General features: G+C 36.6%; 1 protein-coding gene across 2 annotated transcripts in view; it reads right to left on the reverse strand.

The window, feature by feature from the left end:
* Nucleotides 1–3,374: 3,374 nt before the first annotated feature.
* Nucleotides 3,375–15,845, reverse strand: part of hng3 (hinge3) — a 111,753-nt gene continuing 99,282 nt past the window's right edge. The window contains exons 1-2 of one of the 2 annotated variants that reach the window (XM_067791458.1): nt 10,297–10,706; nt 3,754–5,022 (exon numbers count right to left, since the gene is read on the reverse strand). In XM_067791458.1, coding sequence (XP_067647559.1) covers nt 4,079–5,022; nt 10,297–10,441 — 1,089 coding nt within the window. In that variant the 5' untranslated portion in view covers nt 10,442–10,706 and the 3' untranslated portion in view covers nt 3,754–4,078. Of the gene's footprint in view, nt 5,023–10,296; nt 10,707–15,845 lie in introns of those variants that run through there. The other variant, XM_067791457.1, reaches the window with a different exon arrangement.

The raw sequence follows: 15,845 nt of genomic DNA on the forward strand, positions 1-15,845 counted from the left end.
GTCCACATTACAGTCTCCCCGCCTATGCTCTCCCATGTACATATGTGGTGGTAAAATTGGATCCGCTTGACATCGACAACATGTATGTTGTTATGTTATGTTGTTGCATTTGTTGTCGCGTTGACACTGTCATTTGCTGCCATTGCTGCTGCCGACTTGTTATTGACGTTGTGTCGTTGGTGACATTACTTTGGCGGACGGTGAGGCGGATTGGTTTACTCGCATTCGCATATTTGGTTGTTGTGGTTGTCCCAAATTGATCACATGTTTTTTGTGCGTATTATTCTCATTGTTGTAGGTTTCAATAGGTTTCGACTTTTACACGTTTCCTTTGTTCTGTGCTGCTTGCTTTTGTGTTTATGTTTTTTTTTTGTACTTCGATCTTGTCGCCCACCAGCTAAAAGTGCTCATTCAAGCTCAAGAACACACCTTAAACTCCAAAACCATATACACATAACTTAAGGAATTTGTAGGTTTTGTCACTTTTTTATGCTTGTAATTTTTTATTGTTGTTGTTTTGAAAGCTACACACATGAATTTGTAGTTTGATTTGCGTCCATGTAGTGGTTCGTGGTTCAATGTCAATTTCGATTCGTCATGGCGCAGCTGAGGGACTCACAACTTTCAAGTGCAATTGTGAGTGTTTTTTTATAGTTTTTTTCTTTTATAGTTTAAAAGTAAATTGTTTGTGGATATGGAGGCTTTGTAGCTGTCACGGAACCCTTATAATGAAGTAGACCACCAGGTTAGGGCAAAGAGGTTTTAATGCAAAAAGCTCTGCAAAAACTTGTTCGCTTTTAAAAAAATATTTTAAGTATTGGTTGGAATTGAAGTTTTGGTTGAAAGGTTGAAGGACTTGGAGTTTTGGCGGAAGTGCGATTGGGAGGGGGAAATGCATTGGGACTGGCATCCGGATTTAGATTAGGAAGGCAAGTGGTAGTGGGAGTGAGGTGGGAATGGAGTTAAAATGGGAGTAGGAGTGGAGGTGGTAGTGGTAGTAAGAGTTCGATTGGGAGTTGAAGTGTGAGGTAGAGGGAATCTCGGAAGGACAGAAGTAGTAAGGATATTAAGTGTGGTGAAGTTTGCAGCAGTGACCATTTTTATATGTAGCCAAGCAAATTTAGGCCGGGATTGCTTCGCCTTCGTTTTCGGATTGTCATGGTCAGAAAGTGGTTAATATATTTCGTTTTCCTCTTCTCCAAGGTTAGGGTAGGTTGAGCAATAGCTACCTAGATATGCTCAGTGGGACTGCAAGACTATCGCTTGTAACACACTAAATAATGGTGATGTCATGTATACATATCTAGAGAAACGCTGCGTTACCAATAAGACGAATTATTGTGGATTAATTTTCCGGATTCCAACTGAGCCAAAATACTTTGTCGAAAATCCAACATAAATTTACTCGATGATAACATCTTCTCATGTTGTTGTTATTGTTTTGAACGCAACAAGAATCTTCGATTGTTTAGGGAGTGTTACGGATATGGACAGTCATTTTCCGGATAAGAAACCGGTACAATTTGAAAGGGTAGCAAAAGATAAAAGGGTTTTTCCAATATATCGGGATGCCCGGAATGTACTATTTTTGTATAGAGACTCATGATTACCCTAAACACCAAGCATAGATGAGCGTAAGCTAAGCCAATGACTTTGCAAAACCGTCTACCATCCACTCTTCGGCTATTTATCTCGTTACGATGCAAAAGGTAATGTTAGTCAGGCATTTCACGTGATGACTTTAAGCTAATGTAGTTTAAGTGGCCAGTCGACCTCCGACGCTTCCCAAGGCAGCCGGTTCTATGTACCGGAGCGACTCGCGATTTTTCCCGACCAAGGGCTGTCATTTCAGTATAACCCCATTTAATTTGGTGCGTCCCCAGAAGACCTCCGAATTGTATGCTGCCAATGCACGTCCAGTGCACCGTACCAGGCCACGAAATTATCGAAAAAGCAAACCTGGAATGGATAGTTCTATGCTCTGAAACTCAGCTTATAAACTTAATACTGTTTTCACACAGAATCTTAATGATCTCATTTCACCTGCTAATGAAATCGTAAATTTATTGCTTTCACACAGAAGTAACTGCTCGATTAGTATGAAGGATGAGACAGACAATCATGGCGGAACGATACAAGGTGGGAGCATGGTGACATACCTACAAACAAAAAAATACCATGTACTTGTAAATTCGATGGACAAATGTCAAAATCGTACTGCGCCGGTAGTTGATGTATCAAATCAAATAAAAAAGGTTATAATCAGCTGTTCGATGCGGCCACCTTATATCGTTCCGCCATGTAGACAATGACATTTGCTTTGACAAATGACATTTTTAAGCACTGAACACACCAAAAACTAAGAAGCGGAAACGGAAGCGGAACGCGGCCAACAGAGTTGCATTGTGCTTTTGACTTCATTAGGCATTCGATTAGCTACTAATGAAATAATTATTGATGCGAATTTTGTAGGGAAGATTGAGCTCAATAAGCGTCTTAATGTAGAAAACTGCCTTTATTATTCAATAAGCCGTCTGTGTGAAAATAGTATAAAACAGTTGGAGAAAATTGAAAAATAGTTCACGTACTTCCAGACCATTGTCCATTGTACCACTGTTGAGCTCATGACTTTATTTGTCTCGTCAATTAGCAAGCAACTACTTAATTCGTAAATGGTAGTACCACTTGATACTACACCGTATATCACAGCTTAGTCACTTCTTTTTCGTTGCCTTTCAAAATATTGCAACTAAACTGTAACGAATCAACTGGAAATAACGCGCACATAACCGATAGCTGACCGAAATATCGGATGTCAGAACTTGTGATAGCTGCGACGCTCACAGGAAAGATCTTCAGAGGAAAAATGGACGCCGTCTCGCATTCACCGCCCATTATATCGTGCAGCGTAATATCTTTGGCTGCGATATCGCCACAGAGACGGTCCCTTTCCTGTCACCTATTTTTTGAGAACCTGTCCTCCGGATATGAGCACGTACTCAGCGACTTCAGAAACGCCTCTCTATTTCTAGGAAACTGTCACTAATAGACTGTGTCGACGGGGAGCCAATGCGTAATCTGACATCTAGCCACCTTTCGACTGGAACTTACTTACTAAAAGGGAGCTATGGGTTTGGACAGATTGTGTCCCGTTCTTCTTCAGGCTTCCTTAAAGGCATTGAGATCTAGCTTGTTGTGTTGAGTTTCGATGGCGCCCATGTCTCCAATTCTAAAAGCCGCAATATTGAGAGCAATGAACTGCTGAAGAAGTGGCCTGAAAAGGTTACAAAATTGATATAAAGGAGGCGGAGAAATCCGTACGACTACAATAGTTTATATCCGGAGAAAAGTCTACACAAAACAAACTTGTTGTCAATCAACGGTCTCAAGAATTTTGTGACCACGCTTGCACGAAAAGAACGAGCTTTCTTATCAATTTAAACAAATTTGTTGTGCTCCCCCCAGTAGAAGAAGTTGCCATTATTTCACCGATGACTGCACGATAATGGAACCTGGTCTTGGCGCTTCTTTTCATTAGTTATGCTTATTTCATCCCACGGCCTCCAATATCCATGTCTCCTTGAGCCAATCACATCTATTGGATAGGGCAAATCACTGCTAAAGAAAAAAAAGTTGATCTTTTGCCCCTACATAAGTTTACTCGTATATGGCAAAGCAGAGAGTTTGTTGAAGACTTATTGGGATGTATCTGGTTGGACGAATTTGCCCATACCCGGCACTCACCAGTGGCATTCATAAATGATAAGAGTATCTCGGAGTAGAATTGTGGAGAGATTTTGTGCATCCCCTTTCAACCTTACCAAACCTAAAACCAGCAGGCGGTGGTAGATGAAAGGCGAGGACTTCGCTGCGTTGGGGAAGCCAAGTGAGAAAGGTTCTGGGCTCTTTTGATGATAAAAGATTTTCCAAGTTAATATTCCTAACCTTTTCTTTTCCATATTTTTATTAAAATGATAGCTTTTCGAATCATATACAAAATTTTGTTCTTGTGAATATTGTTGTAATCTGTGAATGTGTGTGTGTGTGTGTGTGTGTGTAATTCCAACAAGCTTTCACTTCAGTTCAAACTAACTTCAGATTCCTCCAAATCAATGATACTCTTCATCAAATCAGAGCTACTGACTGGTCCTTGGATCAACGAAGATTTTTGTAGTTGTATTGCTGGTATCGCGCTGTGTTTCAAACTACGTGGTTGTTGTTGTTGCACACCAGTTATAGTAGCTGCAGTCGTGGGCTGCATTGGTACAACCGACGTCTGTGGTGCCAATATATTCAATAACAATTCACTCATTTTTGCACGAAATTGCAAATTTTGCAATTCGCTCATTCGTTTCATTTTTGGTAAAAAACTTACAAGAAAATTATAATCAGAATCGCCAACATGACCGATACTATTATCGCGTCTCATATCCATGCGCGTCGATTGCATTAAACTTTGCTCTTCACGTTCTAGAGTTTCCAAAAAGTGCATTTGATCATCAGCGCGTTTAGAGCATTTGCAATTGATGCCACCAGAGGCGGTGGTAGTGGTGGTACCAATGTTGCTGCTGGGTGCTGCTATATCAGCCATTGCCGCATCTTCGACGGCATTAGCTTCGGATATTGAATTTGAGAGACGACGTACTGCTTGTGGTGTTGCTGCGTTAACAAATTCTTCCAACAAACGATCATCTTCGAAATCATCTTCGTCACTCATCATGTGATATGGTTCCAATTTGATGTCGCATATGCTATGAAAACCGGGTGGCTCATCGGTATCGTGCGATTCATTCGAGGCGTCACCACCTTCACCTTCAGCGTCAATTTTGTATATATTATGGCTGGGACGACGACTGTCATTTATGAAGCTCATCGCGTCAAAATATGCCCATTTGCTTCGTATTTCCGTTGAGCTGTCATAAGTGCCGCTAGCCTTTTGAAGTTCTTTGCGTCGCTCCAAACGTCTCACTTCAGCACGATAGGCATCACGTAAATTCTTCCATTTGCGTTTGCATTGCTCGACTAGAGAGAATAGAAGGAAAAGAACAAGAAGAAATTATTGGAATAATGGAAATTTTTGGTAACCAAAGCTCTTGCTACAGTCAAGTCACAGAAAACCCATATCTTCTCCCAAGCAAAAATAGGGCACCACGAACTGTCTTAGCGTCGGTGAAAATAAGTTAAAATGGACTCTCCCAAGTAGGTAACCTATCCCCTAAGTTTTACATTTCAAAGCTTCCTTCCTCACTAGAAGGGGTCACGAATGTTGACTATGCGATCGACTACACAATAATGAAATTGAAAAGGAAACAATGCCCGCGGGCTTTACTTCCTAATCGTAACAGGCGTTATTTCCAAATTGGATAAAAAAATTTGAGAAATAAATATAACCGCTGATGATAAACCGTCATGCGTTTTCAAATAGTCGGCTATATGGTTTCTGAACTTTTCTCCTTTAATCTTCTATCTAATATATAAAATTCTTCTGTCACGGTTTTAGAGGCTTAACTCCTCCGAAACGGCTGAACCGATTCTCATGAAATTTTGTGAGCACATTGGGTAGGTCTGCGAATCGGGGAACGTCTACCTTTTTTTCGCTACGTGCCTAGGAATGTGTTTATACAATATGGATATCAAATGAAAGCTGTTGATGGGTGCTATAGTACAGGATAATTTTCATACAACTGGGAAGCTAGGGTCTCGAGATATAGCCCAAAAAGTCGACCCGGGTACCCCTAGAATGTGTTTATACAATATGGATATCAAATGAAAGCTGTTGATGAGTGCTATAGTACAGGATAATTTTCATACCACTGGGAGGCTAGGGTCTCGAGATATAGCCCAAAACGTGGACCCGGATACACCTAGAATGTCTTTTTACATTACGGGTATCAAATTGAAGTTTTACACCGTTGGGTGACTACGGTCTCGAGATATAGGCCAAAACATAGACCCGCATACACCTAGAATTGTGTGTGTATTATGGATATAAAATGAAAGCTGTTGCTGAGAGATCTAAAGTTCATTGTGATATTCGATTTAGTCGCATCAACCTGGCAAAACTGATAAATATGCATGCGAAGCCGAAATAAAGACAAGAATTAATAATACCCACATACCTATATACATACGTCCTATTCGATTTGCCAGAAATTTTGTATATAAATTTGCGTATATTAGTTTTTACGATGCTTTTTTCCAGGAAGTATACCATAGACGGACTGGGACTGAGACTGAGACTCTGAGTGGGATTGGGATTGAGACTCGGAATGGGACTGGAACAAAATACATACCACCCTCTGGGACTGGCAATAAGAGATGAAGAAGAAGGAGAAAAACTTGAGAGAAGAGAAAAGAGAGAAGGAGACTGAGAAAGAGATAGAATGAGACGAGGATGGAAATGAAGCGAAAAACACGGAGGGAGGAGTGAATAAAAAGATTAGGAAAAAGTGTAGAGGAGTAGGGCAGAGTTAGACGGAAAAGGCTTATTAAAATGTATGCAGATAGGCAAATTTAGGGCAGAACAACGTCTGCCGGGTCTGCTAGTAGTTACATAATATTTTAATAAAACATAACCTGTAAAATATTCATTTTACACAAACAACAAGCCTGGTCTTGAAGATGACAAATTTATATAATAATTACTTTACTTTATTTTATCTTAGCTTATTTTGCTTTATTCTACTTTGATTTATTTTTTATTTTCCTTTATTTAATTTTAGTTTCACCACATCATTTGTTTTTTCATTTTATTTTATATTTATTTATTATACTATTTTATTTTGTTTTTTAATTATTTTCTTTTTTATTTTAATTTAACTTCTTTTACTTTATTAAAACTTATTTTGCTTTATTTTATTAAATTTTATTCTATTTTGTTTTATTTTTTATTTTATTTTGTTTAATTTGTAATTTCGTTTTATCTCATTTTACTTTTCATTATTTTGGTTTACTTATCATATTTTATTTTATTTATTAATTTTTACTTATTTTGTTTCATATTACTTTATTTCACACAATTTTATTTTGTTTTATTTTCTTTAAATTTATTTTATTTTTGTTTTATTTTAATTTACTTCATTCTATTTCTTCAATTTTATTTTTTTTATTCTACTTTGTTTGTTTAGTTAAAATTTATTTTATTTTATTTCGTTTTGTTTAATTTAATTTAATTTTATTTCAATTTATTTTACTTTATTCTATTTTATTTTATTTTGTCTGATTTAATTTTATACATTTTTTTATTTTACTTTATTTTATTTTAATTTGGGGGAATCCATAGTATTTTTGCGCAGAACACCTTTCTGCATTGGCGGCCTTCGGCCTTGCCTATAAAGAATTACCCTGGCTGGGACCAACACCGGTTTGGAGATCAAAACTATATCCGCACAAAACACTTATATTCACAATTTTTTGTGTGAGTAAAACAACATAACAACAACCACGTGAAAATCGCCATATTCAACTGAAAATATCTCCGGACAGAGATAAAATTTTTCTTTTCCGCCTTCGGATTATTGTTGTCGAGGTCAGTACGCGTCTTTTGACATCTCTCTCGATATTTTTGGTAGCATATTACCTTATTTAGTTTAATGTTTTTCATTTTACTTCATTTTATTTTATTTCATTTGTTAACTAATTTGCCCTCTAAACAATATTTTCACTATAGTAAAGAAAATCATTTTGTTTTTGGTCCCCTTAGTGTATACATATTAGGATGGTCCTTAAAAAATCAAAACAAGAGTTTTTAAAGCCATACCCCACGTAATACCACACTCAAGAATATAACATATAAACTGTGACGCAGATTATAGCGCTACGCTAAGGGCTAAAAGTTTTGATTTTGCTATAGAGAGGCAGCGATACAATTTTTTTTTTTTTAGCTGATAGGTACTCAAAATCGACAAACGCGTATAGATATGACACTTGTTCATTTGTGCTGAGTTTAGATGCTATTAAGGTGTGTCTTCAGTCCGAGCTTTGACCACTGGGCGACACGCCTTAACCGACTTCAATCCATAATTTGTATGTTTTACGTCCACATAAGAAATTCCGATTTAGAGCACTATATAAATAAAAAAATCAAGCTCATATAGAGATCCACGCCAAACAACATTTTACATTTAATTTTTAAGAACCATCCTAATATACACACATATATGTGTTTCTTTAATACGAAAATAGAAGGCAAAAAACTCAAGCCAAACAGCTGAAAAAATTTAATTTTATGTTGAGATTCTCAGTTTTGCAAATTTTGTATTTCAATTTGGCCTCTTTTGTTTTTCACTTCATTTGAGAATAATCACAAATGCTAAATAGGTTTAGGTATATACATAGCTACCCTGCAAAAAATCGCATAAGGTATTATGAGAAAAAACGAATATTATCACTGATATCAAAGTAATCAAAAAAACGCTCAAACATATACCAAGTAAAATAGAGAGATATCAACCTACATATAACAATGAAAGGGGGAACGAGACAAACCAATAAAATTTAGAGTTTTGTGTTATCCTGGAATGTCCGCAGTTGGACTCACTAAATCTTTTTACTTAACTTACTTTATTTACTGCAGAGAAGTAAGCCTTGTAGCACCTTAATATTAGCCTTATAGGAAGTTAATTCTACTGTTGATATCTTACTATTAAAACATACACTCTTAAATTTTTTATTAAATTGCAATGATTTTTGACATAGGACTTTCCTCTTCCAAACAATTGAAATTTTCTAAAAACAGGGACCTTTATAAACATGGAATTTTTCTTGATTATTAAACAATTTTTGTACTATACCGAGTAAAAAATTTCTACGGCAAAAAATTGCTCCCATTTTCTATATTCTAAAGAAGTTATTTTTAGTGTACACATGTAAACCTTACTTTATAAGGACTATTTGGAGTTTATATGAAAGCTGGTCACTCAGAGTGAAAGTGTCTTTTGACAAAATCTAACCTTAGATGATCATCAGACTTTTACATTAAGAAATCAGTAGCATGTGCATTAGACCATCCCTTATTTTAAAATTATTTTTGATTTTAAACCGCTCAAAATATAAAATTTGATATGCACAGACAACCGACCAAGTTACCAAGTGTTACAAACAGGATGGCCAAATACTAACTTTTTTCTTTAGGGTATATTGAAAATATTGTTTGGGACATTTTAAGGAGCCTGTTAAAGTTTCAGCTTTTTATTTAAATTTTTACAGCTGCACTATCGATTTTAGTTTTTCCATAAAAATCTTATGCGGAGTTCTCGACAACATAACCTATGTAGCACTTCTATAAATTTTGCAATTATAAACTGATATGGGATTTTGTAAACTTTTTATTTAGGAATATTCAATGGAAAATAATAATACATGTATTAACAGGTAAACCAAACTATATTCCCAATATTTGCATATATTTTCGTGCGCGCCCGCAAAATGTAACGTTTTAATTATATGATGTATATTGGAACGATTTTCAGTCATCCCTTGTCAAATTTGTGTCCGAGACAAACCGGTTTCGACGTTGATGACCGCACTGATGATGGCACAACGCCGAAAACGGTTTGTCTCGAAACCAAATTTGACAAGGGATGACGGAAAATCGTTCCAATATACATCATTTATCCACCCTGTCGGAAAATCAACAAAACAAAATAAGACAGTTTTAATTATAGGAATGTTCAAGCAGTTGTTGCAGCAGTGTTACTTTTTACGACAGCGCATCACGTTCTTTGGCAACGTTTGAACGGCAGTGGAAACTTCGTGCGTTCGTTGAATGAAATGTTGACAATCTATTTATGATCACTAGCAAATCAAGCGCAAAATAAAAATGTTCAGTGAGTTTTTGCAATACATTATCAGCTTGAGTATAGGAAAAATTTCATCAATTAGGTATCATTTTAGCAATACTAAGGTTAGTATTGTCGACTCGAACACACCACAGGTGAAAAGAAACATTTTTCGCGACGGTTTGATATTGAAATATTTTTAAAAGAAGGGACGGTCTAATGTATATTTGTATGTATGTATAAGAAGTGAAGAAGGCAACTGAATTCGTAATAAACTGCATATTCTACGCTTTAAATGAAACTAAATAAACCTTATGTAAGGTATGAATGTTTTGGCGGGTACACTTGTATGTTCATCAATGAATTCATCTTCTTCCTTTTACTATGAAGCATAAGCAAATGTACTACAGCAAAATATATACCTACCTGAATGTATATACGTAGATATTACTACACTTATGTTAGCAATACTTTTGTATACCTACACAGAAATATTTATACATATTTCAAAACTTACCATCCACTCCCATAGTTCCTGAAATTTCTGCCCATTGTTGTGGTGTAGTGGTTCTATCTTTATACTCTCCATAGCGTATATCCCATATAACGGGATGTGCTTTGACTACTTCAATGAACCGGTGTACATCCATATTCTCTGGCATTTTTCGTTAAACTAAAACTTTTCGTACGATGATGGAATTTACCAGCAAGCGATTTCGTTTCGTTAAAACGAAAATGGCGCCAAACTGGCACATAACAAAAGCGAGAGTAATATAACGAAGCGATTTTTTGTGTGAGAGCGTAAGAGAATTCGTTAAAGAGAAAGACAACATGCATACACACATTTGTATAGCTAGAAAGTATTTGGCCAAGGAGGCAAAGATTGAAGTCAGCTGTTGACATACACAGAAAATGCGTATGCATTTGCAAAGCAAAAGAATTGAGACAAGAACAATTGTGTGTGAAAGACTGCGCGAACAAGCCAGACAAATTCGTTAGCTGAAACGTAACGCGAAGAGGTGATACGAATTCAACAAAACTGAAAAAAAAGCAGTGCATAGCATGTGTCTACATTAGGGTAGTGTTTTTTATTTTTGTTATATTTTTGAAGTTTAGCCGTCAAGCTTAATTATATATTAGTTAAAACAGCAGTAGCTCAGAAGAGGAATATGATTGAGCAAGAATGAGAGACACTGAGTAAAGTAAAGAGACTCAGAAACGGATATAAGAATCAGGGGATGTTCTGTTTCAAAATGCGATCTACTGAAAATCTAATTTACCTTTGTCTAAGTAAGTTATTTATTTTTTATTGATAGTCGACAATTATGGAACTTTTTTGGTGAAATATTCATTAAACTGTTTTTTATACTCAGTTGAGCAGAGCTCACAGAGTATATTAAGTTTGATTGGATAACGGTTGGTTGTACATATATAAAGGAATCGAGATAGATATAGACTTCCATATATCAAAATAATCAGGATCGAAAAAAAATTTGATTGAGCCATGTCCGTCCGTCCGTCCGTCCGACCGTCCGTCCGTCCGACCGTCCGTCCGTTAACACGATAACTTGAGTAAATATTGAGGTATCTTGATGAAATTTGGTATGTAGATTCCTGAGCACTAATCTCAGATCGCTATTTAAAATGAAAGAAATCGGACTATAATCACGCCCACTTTTTCGATATCGAAAATTTCGAAAAACCGAAAAAGTGCGATAATTCATTACAAAAGACAGATAAAGCGGCGAAACTTGGTAGATGAGTTGAACTTATGACGCAAAATATAAAATTAGTAAAATTTTGGACAATGGGCGTGGCACCGCCCACTTTTAAAAGAAGGTAATTTAAAATTTTGCAAGCTGTAATTTGGCAATCGTTGAAGATATCATAATGAAATTTGGCAGGAACGTTACTCCTATTACTATATGTACGTTTAATAAAAATTAGCAAAATCGGAGAAGGACCACGCCCACTTTTAAAAAAAAATTTTTTTTTAAAGTAAAATTTTAACAAAAAATTTAATATCTTTACAGTATATAAGTAAATTATGTCAACATTCAACTCCAGTAATGATGTGGTGCAACAAAATACAAAAATAAAAGAAAATTTCAAAATGGGCGTGGCTCCGCCCTTTTTCATTTAATTTGTCTAGGATACTTTTAACGCCATAAGTCGAACAAAAATTAACCAATCCTTTTAAAATTTGGTAGGGGCATAGATTTTATGACGTTAACTGTTTTCTGTTAAAAGGGGCGGAATCGGTTGACACACACAGTCTTCCGTCTGTCCTTCCGCATGGCCGTTAACACGATAACTTCAGGAAAAATCGACATATCTTTAATTAACTTAGTTCAAGTGCTTACTTGAACTCACTTTATCTTGGTATGAAAAATGAACGAAATCCGACTATGACCACGCCCACTTTTTCGATATCGAAAATTACGAAAAATGAAAAAAATGCCATAATTCTATACCAAATACGAAAAAAGGGATGAAACATGGTAAGGTAATTGGATTGTTTTATTGACGCGAAATATAACTTTAGAAAAAACTTTGTAAAATGGTTGTGACACCTACCATATTAAGTAGAAGAAAATGAAAAAGTTCTGCAGGGCGAAATAAAAAACCCTTAAAATCTTGGCAGGTATAACATATATAAATAAATTAGCGGTATCCAACGGATAATGTTCTAGATCACCCTGGTCCACATTTTGGTCGATATCTGGAAAACGCCTTCACATATACGACTACCACCACTCCCTTTTAAAATACTCATTATCGCCTTTCATTTGATACCCATATCGTACAAACATATTCTAAAGTCACCCCTGGTCCACCTTTATGGCGATACCTCGAAAAGGCGTCCACCTATAGAACTAAGGCCCACTCCCTTTTAAAATACTCATCAACACCTTTCGTTTGATATCCATATCGTACAAACATATTCTAAAGTCACCCCTGGTCCACCTTTATGGCGATATCTCGAAAAGGCGAACACCTATAGAACGAAGGCCCACTCCCTTTTAAAAATACTCATTAGCACCTTTCATTTGATATCCATATCGCACAAACAAAGTCTAGAGTCACCCCTGGTCCACCTTTATGGCGATATCTCGAAAAGGCGTCCACATATAGAATAAGCCCCACGCCCTTTTAAAATACTCATTAACACCTTTCATTTGATATCCATATCGTACAAACATATTCTAAAGTCACCCCTGGTCCACCTTTATGGCGATATCTCGAAAAGGCGAACACCTATAGAACGAAGGCCCACTCCCTTTTAAAAATACTCATTAACACCTTTCATTTGATACCCATATCGCACAAACAAAGTCTAGAGTCACCCCTGGTCCACCTTTATTGCGATACCTCGAAAAGGCGTCCACCTATAGAACTAAGGCCCACTCCCTTTTAAAATACTCATTAACTCCTTTTGTTTGATACCCATATTGCACAAACGAATTCTAGAGTCACCCCTGGCCCACCTTTATGGCGATATCCCGAAACGGCGTCCACCTATGGAACTAAGGATTACTCCCTTTTAAAAAACTCATTAACACCTTTCTTTTGATACCCATATTGTACAAACAAATTCTAGGGTCACCCCTGCTCCACCTTTATGGCGATATCTCAAAACGGCGTCCACCTATGGAACTAAGGATTACTCCCTTTTAAAATACTCATTAACACCTTTCTTTTGATACACATATTGTACAAACAAATTCTAGGGTCACCCCTGGTCCGCCTTTATGGCGATATCACGAAAATGCGACCACCTATACATCAACCACCACTCCCTTTTAAAACCCTCATTAATACCTTTAATTTGATACCCATATCGTACAAACACATTCTAGAGTCACCCCTGGTCCACCTTTGTGGCGATATTTCGAAACGGCGTCCACCTATAGAACTAAGGCCCACTCCCTTTTAAAATACTCATTAACACCTTTCGTTTGATGCCCACATTGTGCAAACAAATTCTAGGGTCACCCCTGGCTACCTTTATGGCGATATCTCGAAACGGCGTCCACCTATGGAACTAAGGATTACTCCCTTTTAAAATACTCATTAACATCTTTCATTTGATACCCATATCGTACAAACGCATTCTAGAGTCAACCCTGATCCACCTTTATGGCTATATCCCTAAATGGCGTCCACCTATAGAACTATGGCCCACTCCCTCATAAAATACCTTTAATGCCTTTCATTTGATACGAATGTCATACAAACACATTCCAGGGTTTTCCTCGGTTCATTTTCCTACATGCTTATTTTCCCTTATGTTGTCACCATAGCTCTCAACTGAGTATGTAATGTTCGGTTACAACCGAACTTAACCTTCCTTACTTGTTTTTTTTAAATCTTACAATACAGCGGATAAGGGGGCTTAGAACAAAATAGGTATGCTCGTTGTAAGATGCGACTAAAATAGCCAAATGATTCTAGGGTTGCCGAGCAATTTATAGCTGCGACTCGATTGTTAACCTCACCTACCTGTTTCTTAAACAGCCAAGGCTTGGTGACCCTTAGTTTCTCCAACTGGGTCTGAGGTAAGGTCTCCCGAAACATGCTTTGTCAAAAAAAGGGCGGTGCAATGCCCATTTGGCCGGCCCATTTGGCAGTTTTCTTTATTGATTAATAAAACTACCTAAAAAGTTAAATAACGATGATATAAAGATATTTTTCGCGAAGATATTACTTTTTTATATTCGCTCAATGTCTCTGTAAATATCAGTTGTATAAAAGTGGACGTAGTCCTCAACCGATTTCGTTAATTTTTCCCATGTTAATTCCTCATAAAAAGGATAGCCAGTTTACTGAGATTTCTGGTGACAACTTGAACGGTTTTTGATTTTTTGCCAATCATTTTTGAAGAATTTATTTTGCCGAAAGTAGTGTTTAAATTAGATTTTAAGTCACATACGAAATAAGGGTAATGCCATTAAACTTGGAAACAATAGCCGTGTTTTTTTTAGAGACCCATATAGCGGCAATTGTTGAAGACACGCGGCAGTCGTTAAAAACTCGCTACACAACAGGTTGTGCTTAATAGCGGAGACACGAACCTCTGTTGGTCATTCTTTATAACCTATAGCTGAATCGGTTTCGATGAAACGTGGGCACACAAAATTTTCGGTCATAGAAGTGGAGAATAGTATAGAGATAAAATGGAGAGACTCAGTTGCAACTGAGTATAATGCATACTGTAGTTTGGCAGTACTAATTTTCTGCGCAACAATTTCTTAAGCGTAGAAAAAGTTATGCACTTAGGAGTCCAGTTTAAGTGCATATGTATATATATGTAAAAAAAAACATATTTATCCAGGCGTTGGAAAAATAATTATTCTCTAGTTGATAATTAACATCATTATCTAAATATTCTCCAAGCTTTGAAAGATTTCTAGTTCTCAAGTTGATATTCAGCATCTTTTTCTATTTGTTCTCGAACCTATTATAAATTGTGTGATAAGTTAGAGATTAAATTTTGCGTACTAGTTGAGAACTGTTGTTTTCTCAACTTGAGAAACAGAATATGCCCTTTTTGCTGAGCATCCTATGCTTCTCAAGTTGGAAAACTGTTGAGAAACAACTCTTGAGATTTGAGATGCAAGTTAGTTCTCAACTTGAGCATTAATGTGACTCAAGCCTAAATTTTTAATGGGTTGTAGTGCATTAATTACTGAATAATCAAGTTATTGTTGCCTTACAAAATTATATACATATAAAACTGGTCATGCTTATCATCTTATTTCCTTCATTTTAAATAGCGATAGGAGATGAGTACCAAAGAACCCATATACCGAAATTCTATAAGATACGGAAGGACGAACGAACATGGGTCAACACATTTCTTTTTCATCCTTATGTTGTTGTTGTTGTTGTTGTAGCGATAAGGTTGCTCTCCGAAGGCTTTGGGGATTGTTATCGATATGATGGTCCTTTGCCGGATACAGATCGGGTAGGCTCCGGTACCACAGCACCATTAAGGTGCTAGCCCGACCATCTCGGGAACGATTTATGTTTTTTTTTGATTATTATATTTATTTATTACGGTCT

This window comes from Eurosta solidaginis, chromosome 5 (genome assembly GCF_040869045.1).
Source record: "Eurosta solidaginis isolate ZX-2024a chromosome 5, ASM4086904v1, whole genome shotgun sequence".
NCBI classification, from domain to species: Eukaryota; Metazoa; Arthropoda; class Insecta; order Diptera; family Tephritidae; genus Eurosta; species Eurosta solidaginis.